Genomic DNA, 19184 nt, shown 5'->3' on the forward strand with positions numbered 1-19184 from the left:
GGGCCGCTGCCCCGACAGCTGCGCGCAGGGACCGGGCTGCTTCTCGGCACCCTCCCACCCACAACTCGGTCAAAGCCCGTTTCTCCTCCTCTTCCGCCCGGAAAAGTTCGGTAATAGCTTCTTAACCATTCATCTGTAGATGGCATCTTGGCTATTTGTGAATAATGCTGTGATAAATACCGAGACTATATAGCTCATTGAAATCCTGTTTTCATTTCCTTTTACCCAGAAGTGGGATTGCTGGATCGTGAGGTAATCCTATTTTTAATTTTTTGAGAACCCTCCTATGGTTTTCCAAACCCTCACACCAGTTTACATTCCCACCAGCAGTGTAAAGGGTTTCCTGTGGTCCACATCCTTTCCAACACTGCTACCTCTTAGTTTGATAATAGCCATTCCCACTATGGGTTTGATTTGATTTGATTTCCCTGATTACTGATGTTGAATATCTATGTGCCTATTGGCCATTTTGATGTCCTCTTTGGGAAAAAAAAAAAGTCTTTTTAAGTTCTGTCCACTTCTTAATCGAATTGTTTGTGGCTTTTGTTGTTGCTATTGTCATTAAGTTATAGGAGTTCTTCATATGTTTATAATAATAACTCATATGGCATATGGTTTGCAAAATTTTCCCGTTCTGTAGGTTGCCTTTTCATTTTGTTAATCATTTCTTTTGTCATGCAGAAGCTTTTGAGTTTGATGTAGTCCCATTTGTTGATTTTTGCTTTTGTTGTTTGTGCTGTGGATATCATGTCAAAAAAAATCATTGACAGCCTTAGCTGGTTTGGCTCAGTGGATAGAGCATCAGCCTGCGGACTGGAGGGTTCCAGGTTCGATCCCGGTCCAGGGCACATGCCCAGCGTTGTGGGCTCAGTCCCCAGTGCGGGGCGTGCAGGAGGCAGCCGATCAATGATTCTCTCTCATCATTGATGTTTTTATCACTCTCCCTTCCTCTCTGAAGTCAATAAAAAAATATAATTAACAAAAATCATTGACAAGACCATGTAATGAGCTTCTTCCCTACATTTCCTTCTAGGAGTTTTATGGTATCAGGTTTTATGTTTACATCTGTGATCCATACCTCCGGTGCGGCAACAGCCTTGACTGCACGGCCTCCTTCAAGGTCCCATCCACCCACCTCTGGATGCACAAATGGGTGAATGTCTTGGGTGTCTTAGTCTGATCTGCAGAGGGGTTTTTGTTTGGTTATGGATGTTCGATTCATTGTAAATCAATTTGTGGAAAGGGAGAGAAAAAAGGGACATTTATGTCTCCATGCTGCTGACATCACTCTGGTTGTAAAATCTTGGAGAGATTATGTAAGTATGAGTACATTTATGTGGATCGGGCCTAAACCGGCAGTCGGACATCCCTCTCACAATCTGGGACTGCTGGCTCCTAACTACTCGCCCCTAACCACTCTGCCTGACAGCCTGAGCACCCCTTAACTGCTCCCCTGCTGGCCTGATTGACACCTAACTGCTCCCGTAATGGCCTGATCGCCCCCAACTGCCTTCCTCTGCAGGGCTGAGGGGCCTGGGGGACTGAGGCTGGATGCTGCGGGCACTGGGTGAGGCAGCCTGAGGGGACTGGGGGACTCCAGCTGGATGAGGTGGGCCTGAGGGGACTGGGGGACTGAGGCTGGATGAGGCGGGGCTAAAGGGACTGGGGGACTGAGGCTGGATGAGGCTGGATGCTGCGGGCACTGGGTGAGGCAGCCTGAGGGGACTGGGGGACTCCAGCTGGATGAGGCGGGCCTGAGGGGACTGGGGGACTGAGGCTGGATGAGGCGGGGCTGAGAGGACTGGGGGACTCCAGCTGGATGAGACTTGCAGTGCCTGCCACCCCCCGGCGGGGCTGAGGGGACTAGGTGTCTCTGACTGGGTGAGGCGGGGCTGAGGGGACTGAGCATCGCCATCTTGTGTATATGGGCACCACCATCTTTGTGAGGGCGTGACAGTCAATTAGCATATTTCCTGTTTATTGGCTGTGGGTGCTGCCATCTTTGTGAGGGTGTGATGGTCAGTTAGCATATTCCCTCTTTATTAGATAGGGTGATGTACCAATAAGAACATTTAAATTAAGAATAATCAGCCCTAGCCAGTTTTGCTCAGTGGATGGAGCATCGGCCTACAGACTGCTGAAGGGTCCCAGGTTCGATTCTAGTCAAGGGCATATGCCCAGGTTGCTGGCTTGATCCCCAGTAGGGGGTGTGCAGGAGGCAGCCAATCATCATCAATGTTTCTCTCTTTCCCTTTCCCTCTCCCTCTCCTTTCTACTCTGAAATAAATAAAATATATTATAAAAAAAAGAATAATCATACTATCAGATAGTGGCAAAGATGCAGAGAAAGTGGGTCTCTCAGACATTGCTTTTGGACATTTAAATGATACAGGCATTAGGCCGGCTGGTGTGCCTCAGTGGTTGAGCATCAATCCAGGAACCAAGAGGTCACCAGTTCGATTCCCAGTCAAGGCATAGGCCTGGGTTGCGGGCTCGATCCCCAATAGTGGGTGTACAGGAGGCAGCCAATCAGTGATTCTCTCTCATCATTGACGTTTTTGTCTCTCACTCTCCCTTCCTCTCTGAAATCAATAAAAATAAATTTTTTAAAAATGACAGTCATTCTGCAAAATAGTTTGGTAGTTGTTTTTTTTTGTTTGTTTTTAAATAAAATTAAACACACTTTCCTTATGACCCAGAAATCTCCACCTTGGTCATTTATCCACAGAAAAATAAATTCTGCATCCACACAAAATTCTGTGCATAAATGTTCATGTCAGTCTTTTTCGCAATAGCCAAACACTGGAAGCATCCAAAATGTAGATCAACAGCTGAGTAAACTGTCATACATTCTTCTCAGGAATAAAGAGTAACAGACTGTTGGCACATACAGTAACTTGGGTGGCTCTCAAGGACATTTGGCTTAATGGAAAACACACACCCATTCTCAAAGTCTTACATGCTTTGGTTCTATACATTAAACAAAGGAAAAAACTCACATGCTATCTGATCCCGTTAACATAACATTCTGAAGGGGACAAAATTATAGAGATGGATAAGAAATCATTGGTTGCCAGGGTTGAAGACTGTGTTTCATCCTTTAATAGAGTCTTATGCAGAACAGTGCTGGAGGTGGCTATGACTGTAAAAGGGCAACATGAGGGACATCTTCATGGGGAGGACTAGATTAGTATGTGGGCTGTGTCGATAGCTACACAAATCTAAGCGTGATCAAATGACATAGAACTGTGCACATTGTATTCATGTTAACTTTTTCCTTTTAACATTGTAACGGATGAATAGTGGAACAATTGCGAGAAACTGGGTGAAGGGACAAGTATCTGTATTATTTTTACAACTTCCTGTGAATCTGTAATGATTTGAAAATAAACATATTAAAAGTGGGATCTAGCGTGGCTGGTGTGCTCAGTAGTTGAGCGTAGACCTATGAACCAGGAGGTCACGGTTCAATTCCCGGTCGGGATACATGCTCCAGTTGTGGGTTCGATCCCCAGTGAGAGGCATGCAGGAGGCGGCCAGTCAATGATTCTCGGTCATCATTGATGTTTCTGTCTCCCTCTCCCTTTCTCTCTGACATCAGTAAAGAATGTATGTATTTAAAAGTGGAATCTAATTGAAGAGGGAAAACGCAATCTCAAATAGACACGGACAGCCACACACTGGGGAGTGGGAGCATCGCTAAACTGTCCCATGGGAGGCCAGGGTGGAGACTGAGCCAGAGGTGGCTGTAGACTGGACAGCTGGTGTCTCCTTGATGGACCACGGCCTGTAAATACAGACTTCTCTCCATTCTGACGATTCTTGGCAAATAGCAGCCACCGGTGTCTGTTCTCAGCAGGAGCCGTGAGTGTTAGTGATTGAGTGGAAGGGACGGAACACTTCTGGTGCTGAGGTTACAGAGATCCCCACTGAGACGCTCAGCAGCACATACACAGCCCAGGAGTCCCAGGCATCCCCGGGGCCCTGGGCAGTGCCGCGGACAGAAACGCCTTCCTCTGCCTCCTCACATACACAGTGCAGCAGCGATGAGGAGAGGCAACAGGATGTATCCGTGATCTGATGGGCCCAACAGCGAACGGAGCAGATGACACGAACTTAAACCTCAAAATTATTTCTGTAATGTTTTACGCCTGCACCAGAAATACTGGGGTCAACTCAAGAGCAAATTGTTAATATGATGTAGGGTGGACTTCTCCCAAATTAGGTAAAACGTTTGGAATGTATGCAATGAAATTTAAAGATGTGTGATCAATAGAGAAATTCCAACACGTGACCAATTGTGGGTCGAGAGCAGAAAACAGTGGAGGGGAATCACTAATAAAAACTATATAGGAACCCATATTTCTCCCAGTTTTTAAAAAATATTTATTTTTTGATTTCAGAGAGCAAAGGGGAGGGAGAGAGAGAGAGAAGCATCGATGATAAGAATAATGGATTGGCTGTCCTCTACACGCCCCACATCGGGGATGGGAGCCCACAATCTGGGCACATGCCCTGACTGGTTCATTCATCAACGCTCAACCACTGAGCCACACTGGCCGGCTCCCCATTTTCAATGGAAGAACACTTCCTGCACATGGGACTGTACCTGCTACTCAGCCCAATGCTGAATTTGTAAGTATTTTTTCAAGTGATCCTAAATGTGTTAGGTGAGCCTTTCTGCTCAGTCGTGCCATCGGGCCCAGGTGAGGAGCACAGGAAGAAGGACGTCAGCATCTTGCCCGGCTGGTGGGAATGTAGGTTTCACAGAGCCATTAAGATTGAGCAGATCTGGCTGGATCAAGCCCCATTGTTTCCCCGGGCAGCTGTGGGACCTGTGGGTAAAGGACAGACCTGAGATCGAGGTAGGGAGGCAAAGGAAGGATATTTTTTCTCATGATCTCTCACAGCTTGTCAGCCAGGAAGAATCACCCCTTCTCCCCATCCTCCCCATATAGGGGTGTTTGAAATGGTATTATGGACAGTACCTGCTTTAATTCTTCCACAAAAATTGGGTCTTCACTGCTGTTGAATAGGAAAACAAAAGAGATAATAAATGTTCTTACAATGAACAAAACAGTCACCTGGTGAGCAAAAATCCCATCTAAAATTCCATCTGTGTCCATATTGCAAAATATTACTCCCCATGGCAGAGTTTTGTGTTTAAAGAGACTCCGCATCACTACAACAGCCCATGAGAGAGAGACGTGCTCAGTGTTTTACCTGGATCCACACGGAGACCATTTCTGGCTCCAACAGGCTTCCAGCAGGAGGGCCACCATTAGAACCATAACCATGGCAGACAGACAGAGGCGGACGAGGTTACCCGTGGTGTAATCGGTTGATGTGGCACCTAGGGAATCTGAAAGGGCGAGGAGAATCACTGATGTCCCTCCTTCTCAGTGGCTCTACTAAAGATGACCCTCACATGCCCACATGTGTTTCCTGGGCAGTGGTCAGATGTACCTTCATTAAAGTTGTAATCACTGGAATAAAAATGTGGAGTTTTTCTAGGCCAGCATGGCTCAGTGGTTGAGTGTCGACCTATGAACCAGGAGGTCATGGTTTGATTCCTGGTCAAGACACATGCCCGGGTTGCGGGCTGGATCCCCAGTGTGGAGTGTGCAGGAGACAGCTGACCAATGAGTCTCTCTAATCATTGATGTTTCTATCTTTCCCTCTCCCTTCCTCTCTGAAATCAATATATATATATATAATGTGGAGTTTTATGCAAGCAGTGGTTCTCCCATCTTCTTTGTATTCTGTTTTTCTCCATTCGTTTGCTCTTCATCTCATTTCCGCTGTCCTGCATTTCCTTTCCCCCTCTCCCTCCATGTGTTAGGAATCTGTTTCCAGGCAACACAGGGAGCCAGACATGCCCCTCAGAGCGCTGAAATTCAGCAGCTGCATCAGCATACGTCCTCGTAGCACAAAACTTAGCTAGGGAGAGTTTGGCAGCCAAACACCTTGACCATGATGTGTTCAGCTTCAGTCACGAATGGCTCAATCTTGCCGTTGGTCCTCATTCCTGAAGGGAAGCCTGAATTTATATCCCCCCCCGCCCCCGCAATCTCATTCATCCCAACTCGTGCAAAGTTCATCTCTAAATCTATCACCGACAATGTCCCCTGAAGGCAGAGTCCATGGGGGATATGGGTAAGGACACTTCTTCCCAGGAATCAGGGAGCTGTGGGCACCTCTCAGGGCTGGCCATACAGACCTTGATCTAATTGTAAGACATTCACCGACCACATGGGAAGACTGCACAGCAGAAAAGAGTACAGAGCTGAAACATAGCATGTGTCACAGCAGGAAATGAGATCATCTCAGACAAATTTTACCAGTATGTCTTGTGAAATTAAAATTTAAAAAGGCATTGCATCCATTTCTCTGAAACAAGAGGCTGTGGAACACCACATTCTGAGACAAAAGAGAGTCGTGGGGAAGAAATCACTATGGTCAAGATCAACCAAAACTTGAAGCGATGCAGAGAATGGCGGAAGGAATGGTGGTGACGGCGGGGGAGGTGATTTTGAAGAACAGCAAGAATTGTCCGAAAGTGCAGAACAGGGAAAGGCAAAGGCTGGGAATTAGGAAGTGAGAATCAGATGATGACAGATCAACTGAGCAATTTCTAATTTTAAAATTTATTCTTAAATTACAGCTGACATTTATTATTACTCTGTATTAGTTTTAGGTGTACAGCATAGAGGTTAGACCCGTGGTCGGCAAACTGCGGCTCGCGAGCCACATGTGGCTCTTTGGCCCCTTGAGTGTGGCTCTTCCACAAAATACCACGGCCTGGGCGAGTCTATTTTGAAGAAGTGGCATTAGAAGAAGTTTAAGTTTAAAAAATTTGGCTCTCCAAAGAAATTTCAATCGTTGTACTGTTGATATGTGGCTCTGTTGACTGATGAGTTTGCCAACCACTGGGTTAGACAGTCATATATTTTTACAAAGTGTTCCCCCTGATATTTCTGATACCTTCCACAATACATAGTTATTACAATATTATTAGCTATCTTCCCTATGCTGTACTGTACATCCCCATGACTATTTTGTAACTACCAATCTGGACTTCTCAATACCTTAATTTTGAAAAAATTCTTAAGATCTTGCAGGAACCTTACCTGTCACCGAGATCGTGAGCTGATCGCTGGGCTCCGAGGCCCAGAAAGGAGCCCTTGGTTGGAAGTACACACAGCTGTAGTGCCCAGTGTCACTGCCTGTCACACTGGGGAGGGAGAAGTCTGCCTCCATTCCTACTGCACTCTGGACCTTTATGGGAGTTGAAGTTCCTTCCTTCAGTAGAGCAAACATGTAAGGTTTAATCACAGGGCTGAAATGCTGGCACTGCAGAATCACGTTTTCTCCTGCAGGCACCTCACCCCTTTGGTGGGCGTGGAGGGAAGGTTTAGGTAAATTGCCTGTAAGAGAAGGAAGCTCAGAAGTCATGGGCAGAAGCCTTGGGTCCTCGCTCAGGCTTGTTGTCCTGGCAGGTTCCCAGGGAGTGTGGGAAGTGACAGACACCTGACCTCACCCTCTTTCTGCTCTGACTCCAGGAAGGAGCTGTCCCTCCTACAAGCCCTGGATGAAGGCAGGGCCCTCAGCTCTGTTCCTGTCCTCCTCCGTCTCACCTCCCCATCCACACTGGAGGGGAGACCCCTGCTCCTCTCTCATTCTCTGGATCCCCCCTCATCCCTGCCCTGGGGAGATGGTGTGTCAATCTGAGCACCCTGTGCTCACCTGTCACCAGTAGGAGAAGGACGTCACTGGGCGGTGACCTTCTGGTGGGGCTCCCTGTCCTGTAGTACTCACAGGTGTACTCTCCAGCGTCCCTGGTTTTTACACCATCGAGGTGAAATTCCACCAGGCCCCCTGGGGAATCAGAAGATGGCGAGGACTCCATGACATTTCTTCCCCCTTTGAGAGCAAACCTGATGTCCCGGGAGGTGACCTCCCGGGTAGTAGTGGAGCATCGCACTGTCACATTACTGTTGGCAGGAACCATGGAGCTGGGCCAGGCCCGAATGGAGGGCCTGGGAAGTGACTCTGGAAGAAAGCAGAGCCCAGGGCTGGATGTGATTTCCTCGCCTGCTGGAAGCCCATTTAAAGAAGGGGAAGGGAAAAGTGGGGCTTTGAGGGTGAAGGATCAAAGAAGGTTTCAGTTTAGAAACACTCACCATCTCTTCTTATGTCTCTCTGGCCAACACACAGCCCTGCAAAGTAATCATCCGTGAGACATGAGCGCCTGCCTGGAACTCACATCATCACTCTGCCCTGATCGCTGAGGGACCCTCTCAGGGGCTCGGGATGGAGTTGCAGCCCGGGCAGCCATGCTTTTGGGATTTCTCCTTTTTCCCACGCTGGGCTCTGCTCTGCTCCAAGGTCCTCCATCAGACCTCCCAGAGGTTCTCCAAGCTGCCCTCACCTCCCAAGGCTCCAAGATCTTTCCTGCTTCCACAAAATCCCACAAATCCGCCTTTCTCATCTTCTGTCATCTTACCATTTCTATTAGTGTCTGTGTTACGTTTTCTAGATCCCTCAGTCTTGTGTGGGCGACTATTCATGAGAAAGATCAGGGAAGCTTGGTGACTGGGTCTAACCCTGTCTTTACCTTGGATGTTACCTGAGGCCCCGCATAGCCCTCAGTCTTCTGCCAGTTTCATCTGTGATAGCAGAACCCCCATAGTAAGTCTACCACGGGCCTTGGGTGACATAAATTAAGTCATAACATTTGCTTGCAGTTTTTAAAAAATATGTTTTTATTGATTTCAGAGAGGAAGGAAGAGGGAGAGAGAGAGAGAGACATCATTGAGGAGAGAGAATCATTGATCGGCTGCCTCCTGCACAGACTATGTACTTCATACCATGGGGGACACAAGATGTCACTGTCTGTGACTAGCTGGAACACAGGGAGTCCATGCTGTTCACCACATGATTCCCAGTGTTCCACAGGTCCTGGCCCATAGTAGGACCTCTATGAAAGCACATTGACTGACGGATGAGGTTAAGAATGAGTGAGAGATCTTACCAGGATGTAGAAAGTTGGCAACCTTACAATCTATTCCTGTCTTCCATCAGCTTCACCCCATCCCGACCTCACACCACGGAGACCCACATTCATTTGGTGGGGCAAGGAATTGGCTGGGAGGCAGAGGACCCTATGGCAGGATAGCGCTAGTTGTGACATCCTTAGCTTTCTTTAAGGTTTCTGACCCCATCTTTGCCCTTGTGTGTTTCATCACATGACATCTAAATGGGACAGAGTTTGCTGCTTAGTGTCCTAAAACAAACCTTGAAAAATCCAAATGGATATTCCAAAAAAGAGAAAGCATACCTTCTTTCTTGTCTCCCATACATGTATTTGTAGGATATTTCACTCAATGGTTCTTAACTTTGCCTACACATTGGGCTCCCCTGGTGGCAGGTAAAAAGCTCAGGGTCAGACCGAACCACAGTAAAGTAAGTCAAAAAGTCTTCAAACGGGGCGCAAACATTTCTACTTTTTAACATCTGTTCCTTGAGTGATACAAGTGTGTAGCCAAGAAGGAGACCGCTGCTATAACTGAACCAGGGCACACATTGCTCAGGCTTGTGAAACATATTCAAGGGCAACTGGCGGATAAAGAGACTTCCACCTGGCTGGAGTGGCTCAGCGGTTAGCGTCCACCTATGAACCAGGAGGTCACGGTTGGATTCCCAGTCAGGGCATATACCTGGGTTGCGGACTCAATCCCCAGTGTAGGGAATGTAGGAGGTAGCTGACCAATAATTCTCTCATCATTGATGTGTCTATTTCTCTCCTTCCCTTTATTGCTGAAATCAATAAAAATATTTTATTATTTTATTTTTTGAAATCTTGTAATGCAGTCTTGATAATTTTTTAATTTTTCTGCACAGAAATATGGCTGCTTTGGATTCATTGCACGTTAAGCAAGTTTGCTATGAGATGAACCATCAATAAAGTTTAGTTAATGCTTCAGAACAGTTTCCTGCCCGGTGCAAGTAAGTTTTCTTGAATATTCACTCATTTCAGTTAGCCAGTTTAAATCAATCTGAAATAAGGTTAATTTTTAACCTTACTGGTCCTAGGTTATGGACAGTAAATGACATTTATTAAATTTCTGCTATTCGTCTTTGAATAACTTTACATAAACTTTGTTGAGGGAGGCAAAAATGCAAATTATTTACTTTTCTTTTTGAGGCCTAATATATTGGTTTTTAATTACAGCTTTCCAGACGTTTGAAGGAAAACTTCACTTTATTTCCTTCCAGAATAATTCTTAGGCCACATTTAGAGAGTTTCTTTCAAAAGACACTTTTCTTTCTTTTTTACACCAAGCAACAAATGTAACAAACGTGGTTGCTTTTTTTTCAGTATTTTTATTTTCAAAAGGAGACTTCCAGTGAGCCCTGTCTGGTTATTCTCAGAGGTTAGAGCATCCGCCTACGAACCGAAGCATCACAGGTTCCATTCCTGGTCAAGGGCACCTATCTTGGTTGCAGGTTCAATCCCCGGCCCCGGTCAGGGCGTGTGCAGGAGGCAACCAGTAATGTATCTCATCTCTTTCACCTCTCTCTCTCTCTCTCTCTCTCTCTCTCTCTCTTCCTCTCTATCTCTCTCCCTCTCTCCTTTCTCCCTTCCACTCTATCTCTAAAGATCAATGGAAAAAATACCTTGGGTGAGGATTTTTAAGAAAAATAGAGACTTCCAAGTGGAAGTGATTATGTCCATCTCGGACCATTAACTAGCTTCCTTAGTGCCATGGTACACCTTTCCCTGAGTGCTAAATCTACCTGAAAATGAAAATGAATATCCCTGAATAGGAATACTATTGTAATGAAGATATTAGTTTAACAAGGAGTTTAATAAAACATGTATTGCTGAGAACAGAAATTGCCTCTGTTCTGTGTGAAGTAACAGCTTGGTGTTTCAGGGGAGGGGGGAATGAGAAGTTACCAGGCTTTTTCCACAAGCACATGGATACAGCCAGAAAATGGGATCTGTGGGATGAAAACAGCAAGGTAGTGGCTGTGCCTAAACACTGGGAGGAATGTCCCGTCAGGGGGACCGCAGAAGATGGGGAGGGAACCGCAGAGAGCAGACACCTGTGGGCACCTGCACTCTCAGAGGCAGCACCTGGGGGTAACAGACAGTGGGAGGGACGGAGAGAGTGAGACAGACAAACATCTAAGTGAGAGGCACATCGACTGGTTGCCTCCCACATGCACCCCAACTGGAGGGCCAGAAGCTAACCCGCAACCCAGGTACCTGCCTTTGACAGAGAACCGAACTGCAACCCTTTGGTGCTCAGGCCGATGCTCTAACCACTGAGCCAACACCCACCAGGGCTAAGCCCCTTTGTTCAAACCAAGGAGAAAAGTTTAGCGTATGGTATCACACCTGTCACTGGCTATAAAAGAGAGTGTTCCTCCACGGGCTCAAACTTGACAATGAACAGCAAAGACTAGAATTCTCAGCATTTCCCACCTCTCCATTGTATTATATTTAGAGTAACCTTTCTTTTTTTGGTAAGTGACTACATTATTAGTTACAGTCTTGCTACGTTATTTCAACTAAATACATTGATTTGAAGAGAAAGAGTTGACTCAGGGTCCATAAATTATTAATCACATGAAGGTGGTATCGGCATAGAGCCCATCATGACTGTGGAGTACACACGTTCCCAAACTGAGAAACACTGGATTCGTAAGTGGCCGTAAGGCCTGCAGCACGGGTCCCGGCGTGTGAAGCAATCAGCAAATAGCAGGCAGTGTTGTTATTTCTGTTGTGTTCTCTACATTTTCCAGTCACTTCACTCTTGTCTTGAATATCAATCCTAAGAAACTTACCAAATAAGAGGAGAGAAAGGAGCTCAGCCACCATTCTGAGCCTGCCGCTGGATTCAAGGACCCGTTGTCAGTTTTACAGCCACAGGAGGAAGGAAAGCTTGATGTGGGTGGTGGCACCTTTGTTCCAGCCCATCTCTTCCTTCCCTTCGCGTAACCCACAGGTTTGGTGTCGCAAGCACGTTCATGTTTTTAAATTGTTAATCCTCACCTGAGATTATTTTTCCATTGATTTTTAGAGTGGAAGGGAGTGGGAGGGGAAGAGAGGGAGAGGAGAGAAAGAAGCATCAATGTGAGAGAGACACATTGATTAGTTGCCTCCCCCTCAGGCCTGAGGGGGCCATGATCCAACTGGCAATCCAGGTACCTTCCCTTGACCAGGAATCAAACCATGACCCTTGGTTGTGTGGACTGATGCTCTAACTTCGGAAATGAAACCACATTCTTGAAATGAAACCAGGCATTGTCACATGGAACATTCTGAAAATGACAGTATTTTGGAGATAGAGGAGAAATCCTTGGTTGCTAGGGTTGAAGATGGTGTTAGGAAGAGAGGTGAGTGTGATTGTAAAGAGATAACATGATAGACATCTTCATGGTGATGGTCTAGATCAGTGGTCGGCAAACCGTGGCTCGTGAGCCACATTCGGCTCTTTGGCCCCTTGAGTGTGGCTCTTCCACAAAATACCACGGCCTGGGCGAGTCTATTTTGAAGAAGTGGCATTAGAAGAAGTTTAAATTTAAAAAATTTGGCTCTCAAAAGAAATTTCAATCGTTGTGCTGTTGATATTGGGCTCTGTTGACTAATGAGTTTGCCGACCACTGGTCTAGGTCAGTATGTGGACTGTGTCGGTGGCCACACGAATCTGAACATATGAGAAAAAGAGAACTATGCACACACATTGTATTCATGTCAACTTCTTTTTTTATTGTAATGAGTGAGTAATGGAATCATTGGAAAGCCAATGAAGAAATCTGCTATTTTTGGAACTTCCCGTGAATCTAGAATTGCTTCCAAATAGACACACAAAAAGTGGGAGCTGTGAAGAGGGAAAACACAATCTAAAATGAACACGGTCACCACTGGGGAGTGGGAGCCTCGCTAAAGCTGTCACGTGAGGCCGAGGTGGAGACTGAGAGGAGGTGTGGGTAGAGGGAGCCTCCACCGTCTGTTCGATGGGCCCGCCCGTCCTGTCTGTGAATGCAGACTTCTGCTTATTTCACGGCGCTTGGCCAGAGAGTAGCCACCGCGTTATTCTCAGCACGAGGCGTGAGTTTTAGTAATTGAGTGGGAGAAACGGAAAACGTCTCCTGGTGCCTGGGGGTTCCTAGCGCCCCACAGTGAGAGGTGCAGCAGCAGGTGCACAGCCCAGAAGGAGGCCCGGTCATCCCAGCACCTTGAGAAGTGCAGTGGGCAGAACCTCCTCCCCCCCCCCCCCGCCACATACACACAGTGCAGCAGCCATGAGAAGGGACTCAGCTGTAATGAGAGAGAGAGAGGAGCGGACTCATCTGTGATCTGCTGGGCCCAACGCTGTGAAGGGAGCAGGGAAACAAATAACTTCTGTCTCAGAGAATCACGTTTATTATCATCAGAATGTGATTTTCAGAGCATATCTCTGGAGTTATGAGAGAGGAGTAATAGTTCTAAAATAAGAGTGAGCATTTATGGAAAAGAACAAGATATCAAACAAGAAACGAGATCTTGAAAATGGAAATACACTCGACATTTTACACCTGCAAGAGCAAATTGAAAATATATAGATTGAAATTCTTCTAAATTAGATAAATTTGTGAGAACGTACGAAATAAAATTTAAAAGACGTGATAAATACAGCAGTTTCAACATTTGACCAACTGCTGGTCAAAGCAGAAGATACCGGTAGAGTGGAGGGGAAGCACTAATAAATACTGTATTAGTATTTCGCTGCTTCCCTGAGTTGGTAGGGTGGCTTTGTGTGCTAGGTGTCCGATATGGCCCAGTGGCTCAGCCTCCCCAGTTACCTGAGGTGGACACTCTTGGTGCACCCCTTTGTGGACTGTGTGTACAGCCTTGTTGTAGTTAAGTCTTGATTGTTGTTGGTGTCACTGGGAGGAATTGACCTCCAGGCCAATTGGCTGTGAGGATCAGCTCTGTCTATGCCGGGAGAACTTCTGTGCTGGAGACAACCTCATGAGACAAGACTTGCAAAATTGCAAAAGCCTTTGTGCTCGGCTTGGATGGGGCGGAGTCTCAGGGCTGAGCAGACAACCTTGGCTTTCTGTCAGCCCTGCCCTATGAGGTCCCTGGGTCTAAGTGTCCCTCGGTACTCGCTGCAAGCACCTCTTGAGAGAAAGCCGCCCTCGAGTTTCGCCCACTGCCAGACAGTCCAGTTTCTCCCCCCAATGAATCTGGATTCCCAGATTCTCGCCCGGAACTGGAGTTCAGCGCAGTCGGGAGCTTCCGTCTCCCTCCCGCTAGAGAAAGCCAACGGCGCACTCAGCAGTCAGTCCTCTCTGTGCGCACTCCCACGCGCACCTCCAGACCTCTGCCTTTCGCGGCTCCCCTGAATTTCCGTGTGCTTTCCTCTTTCCCTGACAGTCCAGATTCCCCCGTATGAGTCTGGGTCCCCAGGGTTTCGCCTGGAACTGGGGTTCAGTGCAGTTGGGAGCTTCTGTCTCCCTCCCGCCAGAGAAAGCCAGCCAGGCACTCAGCCGCCCATCCTCTCTGCACGCGTCTCTGTACCTCAGCCTTTTGCAGCTCCTCTGAGTCTCAGTGAGCTTTTCTCTTTCCTTCTAGGTGTAGAATTTTCCATCATCCTGTGGTTCTGGATGATGTCTGTTTTGTCTTTTAGTTGTAGTTTTGAAATTGTTGTGCGAGGCAGCAGTTTAGATGTTTATCTATGCTGCCATCTCTTGGTTTCTCTCGCTAACATATCTTTTTTGTTTTTTAATATATATTTTATTGATTTTTTACAGAGAGGAAGAGAGAGGGAGAGAGTTAGAAACATCGATGAGAGAGAAACATCGATCAGCTGCCTCCTGCACCCCCCCCACTGGGGATGTGCCCGCAACCAAGGTACATGCCCTTGACCAGAATCGAACCCTGGGACCCTTGAGTCCTCAGGCCGACGCTCTATCCACTGAGCAAAACCGGTTTTGGCTCGCTAACATGTCTTTAAAGTAAACATCAAGCCTGTTTATGAGCATTGTTATAAGAAAGATTGATTTAAGTCAACGGATGTTGGTTCAGCCTGTGTTTCTAAGAGATTTCCTCTTTTTACCCTGTGTGAGCCAAACAGTTTTGTGTCTTAGTAGCAAAAAGGGGGAAATTGTCTTAGTAGCAAAAAGGGGGAAATTGCCAGGCCTTTGTGCTGAAATTGCATGGGACAATTTTAGCATGAGCAGTGGTTAGAGTTTCAGCCCAGGCACTGAAGGGTCGCTGACTCAGTTTCCAGTCAAGGACACATACTTCGGTGGCAGGTTCAATCCCCAGTGCTGGTCAGGACATGTGTGGGAGGCAACCAATCGATGTTTCTCCCTCTCTTCCTTCCCTCCCTCCCTCCCTTCTACTCTTTCTAAAAATCAATGGGAAAAATACCCTTGGGTGAGGTTTGTGTGTGTGTGTGTGTGTGTGTGTGTGTGTGTCAACACACACACACACACACACACACACACACACACACCAGAGGCCCGATGCACGGGAATCGTGCACTGGTGAGGGGTGTGCCCTGTGGGGATTGGCCTGCTGTGGGAGTGCCTCTCATCCTGGTCAGCCAAGCGGCTATGGACCCGCCCTCTGAGTGGCTGCTCCCTGGTCCGGCATCTTCCGTGGAGCTGGAGCACTCACCTCTCCAGGGACCCAATCAGGGCCGGGCCCAGGGACGACAGCACTGAGAGGCAGCAGACTAGGCCTCAGTCCCGCGGTGGCCACAAACCCGCCTCCCAGCCTCCGGGGTCAGCTCTGCGAGCCCGGCTAGGGCACTTCTGCGCAGTCTGCGGGCATCTGGAGGAGGCGGCAGGGAGCGAGGCGGCGACAATTGCAGCCTGGGTTCCTGCCTGTCGGCCCAGGGGATCGCAGCGGGAGCAGCCGCTCATCTCGGTCAGCCGAGCGGTGCTCCCACTGTGGTAGCACACTGACCACCAGGGGGCAGTTCCTGCATTGAGTGTCTGCCCCCTGGTGGTCACTGTGCATCATAGCGACTCGTCACCCAGTTGTTCTGGTCATTCTGCTGTTTGGTCACTGGGCTTTTATTATATAGGATATCTATATATCCCTGAAACATATGCACTGAGTGGCCGATAACTGAACATATAATTGGCCACTCAGTGTATATCCTATATAATAAAAGGCTAATATGCAAATTGTCCCCTCAACCAGGAGTTCAACCAACAGGCAGGCCGGCCAACCGCCCATGTACCCTCCCCCTGGCCAGGCTGGCCAGACCCCAAACATGCACGAATTCATGCACTGAGCCTCTAACACACACACACACACACACACACACACACACACACACACACACATACTCTGAGTGGCCAGATTATTATGCGTTTAGAGATCATAATAATCTGGCCACTCAGTGTATATATCAGTGTTTCTCAAGTCGGTATTTCACCCTCTCCCTTTCCCTTTCTCTCTAAAATTAACAAAAGCAGCCCTAACCGGTTTGGCTCAGTGGATAGAGCATCAGCCTGCAGACTGAAGGGTCCCAGGTTCAATTCTGTCCAAGAGTACATACCCAGGTTGCAGGCTTGATCCCCAGTTAGGGGTTGTGAGGAAACAGCTGATCAATGATTCTCTCTCACCATTGATGTTTCTATCACATGAAATTAGCCAGACACAAAAAGACAAATATTGTATGAGTACACTTATGCAAACTACCTAGGAGAGGCAAATTCATAGAGACAGGAAGTAGAACAGGTTACCAGAGGTTGGGAAGAAAGAGAAAATGGCTTATTGGATAATGGGTACTCAGTTGATATTGGATACAATGAGAAAGTTTTGGGTGATGATGGTTGTACAACACTCTGAATATTTTTATACATTTAAAATTTTATTTATTGGTTTCTAGACAGAGAGAGGAAGGGAGAGAGAGAAACATGTATCGGTTCTATTTATTTATGCATTCATTGGTTGATTCTTTTTTAAAAATATATTATTGATTTTAGAGAGAAGAAAGGAGAGGGAGAGAGAAACACCAATGATGACAGAGAATCATTGATTGGCCACCTCCTGCATGCCCCACACCAGGCATTGAGCCTGTAATACGGGCACATGCCCTGACCAGGAATCGAATCCTGACTTCGTGGTTCATGGGTCACTGCTCAGCCACTGAGCCACACCAAACAGGCCCTTGGTTGATTCTTGTATGTGCCCTGACCTGGAATCAAACCCACTAACTGTGTTTTGGGACAACAACCAACCAACGAATGCATAAGTAAGTAGAACAACAGGTTGATGTTTCTCTCTCTCTCTCTCTCAAAATCAATTGTAAAAATATCTGAATGTATTTAATGCCATTGAACTACACACTCACAAATAGTTAAAAAGGATAAATATTATGTACATATATCTTACCACAGTAAAAAAAAAAAAGCAGCATAATACAAGTGTTTAAAGTATTGAAAGAAATTTCTTTTTTACAGTCAATGAGTCCACAGAGAATGGGAAAAGGTAAAGAGTTGAGAGACACCTGTGAGCATCTTAACTCCTTAGAACAGTGATGGCGAACCTCTGACACGCGTGTCAGTGCCATTTCTGATGACACGTGGCCGCTGAGGCGGCCGCATGCCGAGGATGAAACATTTATGTTATTTAAACTATAAATATCGCGAAATAATGTTTTTTCCTCAAAGGGACACACTACCCGAGTTATGCTCTGTTTTTTGGCGATGTTTGAAACGCCGAGCTCAAAAGGTTGCCCATCCCCGCCTTAGAAGCTACTATGCACTCGGGAGGCAGCATGACCCGACTCTGGAGCGAGAGCCTGGCCTCCGAGCGTCAGAGCCCTGGGAGCCTGGACCCGTGTCCTTTTGCCCTGCCTTGCAAAGAGGAGCGGGAGCCCACGGCACTGACCCTCTCCTTTCTGATGGATCGTGCTGGGCGGGCAGGCAGGTGCTACCTCTGCTCTCTGCATAGCAGGTCAGAGACCAGCGGTAAAGACCAGCTTCCTGTCGTGACCGAAAGCAAAGTGGATGACGAGAACTCAGACTTCCCTGCAAGAGATTTCAAGTATTGGGGACTCGGGGAGTCTGTAGGCTGAATGAGCTCCCAGAGAGAGCGGCAATCCGATCTGATTTGCAGTGAAGGAATAAATTCCGGCCTCATGGATCAACTCCTGAGGGAATTGTGGTTATGACTCTCTCAAGTCAGGATGTGCTCTCTCTTGACCCATGGAACATTCTGGAGCCTGCAAAAATTCAGAGCTTTTGCAATGCTGGCTCCTTCTCCAGCAAACTCCTCCTGTCCTCAAGACCCTCAGGGCCCAAGCACCTTAAGCTACCCTTTCAGTGATCTCTCTTTTTAAAAAAATATATTTTATTGATTTTCTACAGAGAAGAAGGGAGAGGGATAGAGAGCTAGAAACATCGATCAGCCGCCTCCTGCACACTCCCCACTGGGGATGTGCCCGCAACCAAGGCACACGCCCCCGACCGGAATCGAACCTGGGATCCTTCAGTCTGCAGGCCGAGGCTCTATCCACTGAGCCAAACTGGTCAGGGCTCAGTGGTCTCTCGAGCTCTGTTAATCTGAAGGAGGTTGACCGCTTTGTTGAGCTTGATAGATGGTGGTCAGTCATGTGATGTTTATCCAACACTCCCAGGCCCCAGAACATCTCATGTGATCTCACTTCTTTCTTCAGGACATGAGGCTCAGAGGCCTCATTGCTTGGAGGGAGCCACAGGAAGTCTATTAAGAGACCCACCATCTCTCAGAGACCAAATGAGGAGAACAGTGAACCTCCTCATTGAAGGGAGGAAGCTAATGAAGAGCCAGAAGTTGGAAAAGACCAGGTGCCCATCCACAAATGGATGGATAAACAAAACGTGGTCTGTGCATCAATGGAATGTATAGGCACAAAACGGAATATTACTCAGCCATGCAAAGGAATGGAATTTTTCATCCAGGGGCGATTTCTGGAAGGAATTGCTGGTGGAATCGGTGCCTAACCAAGTAAACCTAAAAAATGCCATTTCTCGGGCACGGGCTGTGCGCCTCAGTCTGTGTCACGCAGGCCTGAGCCTCTGTGAAGCTGACCCTGAGAGAGGAGGAAACGCTTCAGTATTGGCGTGTGTTCCCGAGGCTCCCAGACGTGTGTGCAGCGGCCGAGTCTCCAGGCCACATGCTT

General features: G+C 47.3%; 1 protein-coding gene across 1 annotated transcript; it reads right to left on the reverse strand.

The window, feature by feature from the left end:
• Positions 1–4408: 4408 nt before the first annotated feature.
• Positions 4409–11913, reverse strand: LOC103303692 (T-cell-interacting, activating receptor on myeloid cells protein 1-like). Its single transcript, XM_054710884.1, has 7 exons — positions 11857–11913; positions 8184–8219; positions 7747–8052; positions 7131–7427; positions 5224–5362; positions 4989–5025; positions 4409–4835 (listed from the first exon to the last, which is right to left on the reverse strand). The coding sequence occupies exons 1-7, from the start codon at positions 11888–11890 to the stop codon at positions 4776–4778; spliced, it is 909 nt and encodes a 302-aa protein (XP_054566859.1). The 5' UTR covers positions 11891–11913; the 3' UTR covers positions 4409–4775.
• Between the last annotated feature and the right edge of the window lie 7271 nt (positions 11914–19184).

Source organism: Eptesicus fuscus, chromosome 21 (genome assembly GCF_027574615.1).
Source record: "Eptesicus fuscus isolate TK198812 chromosome 21, DD_ASM_mEF_20220401, whole genome shotgun sequence".
In the NCBI taxonomy this organism is placed as follows: domain Eukaryota; kingdom Metazoa; phylum Chordata; class Mammalia; order Chiroptera; family Vespertilionidae; genus Eptesicus; species Eptesicus fuscus.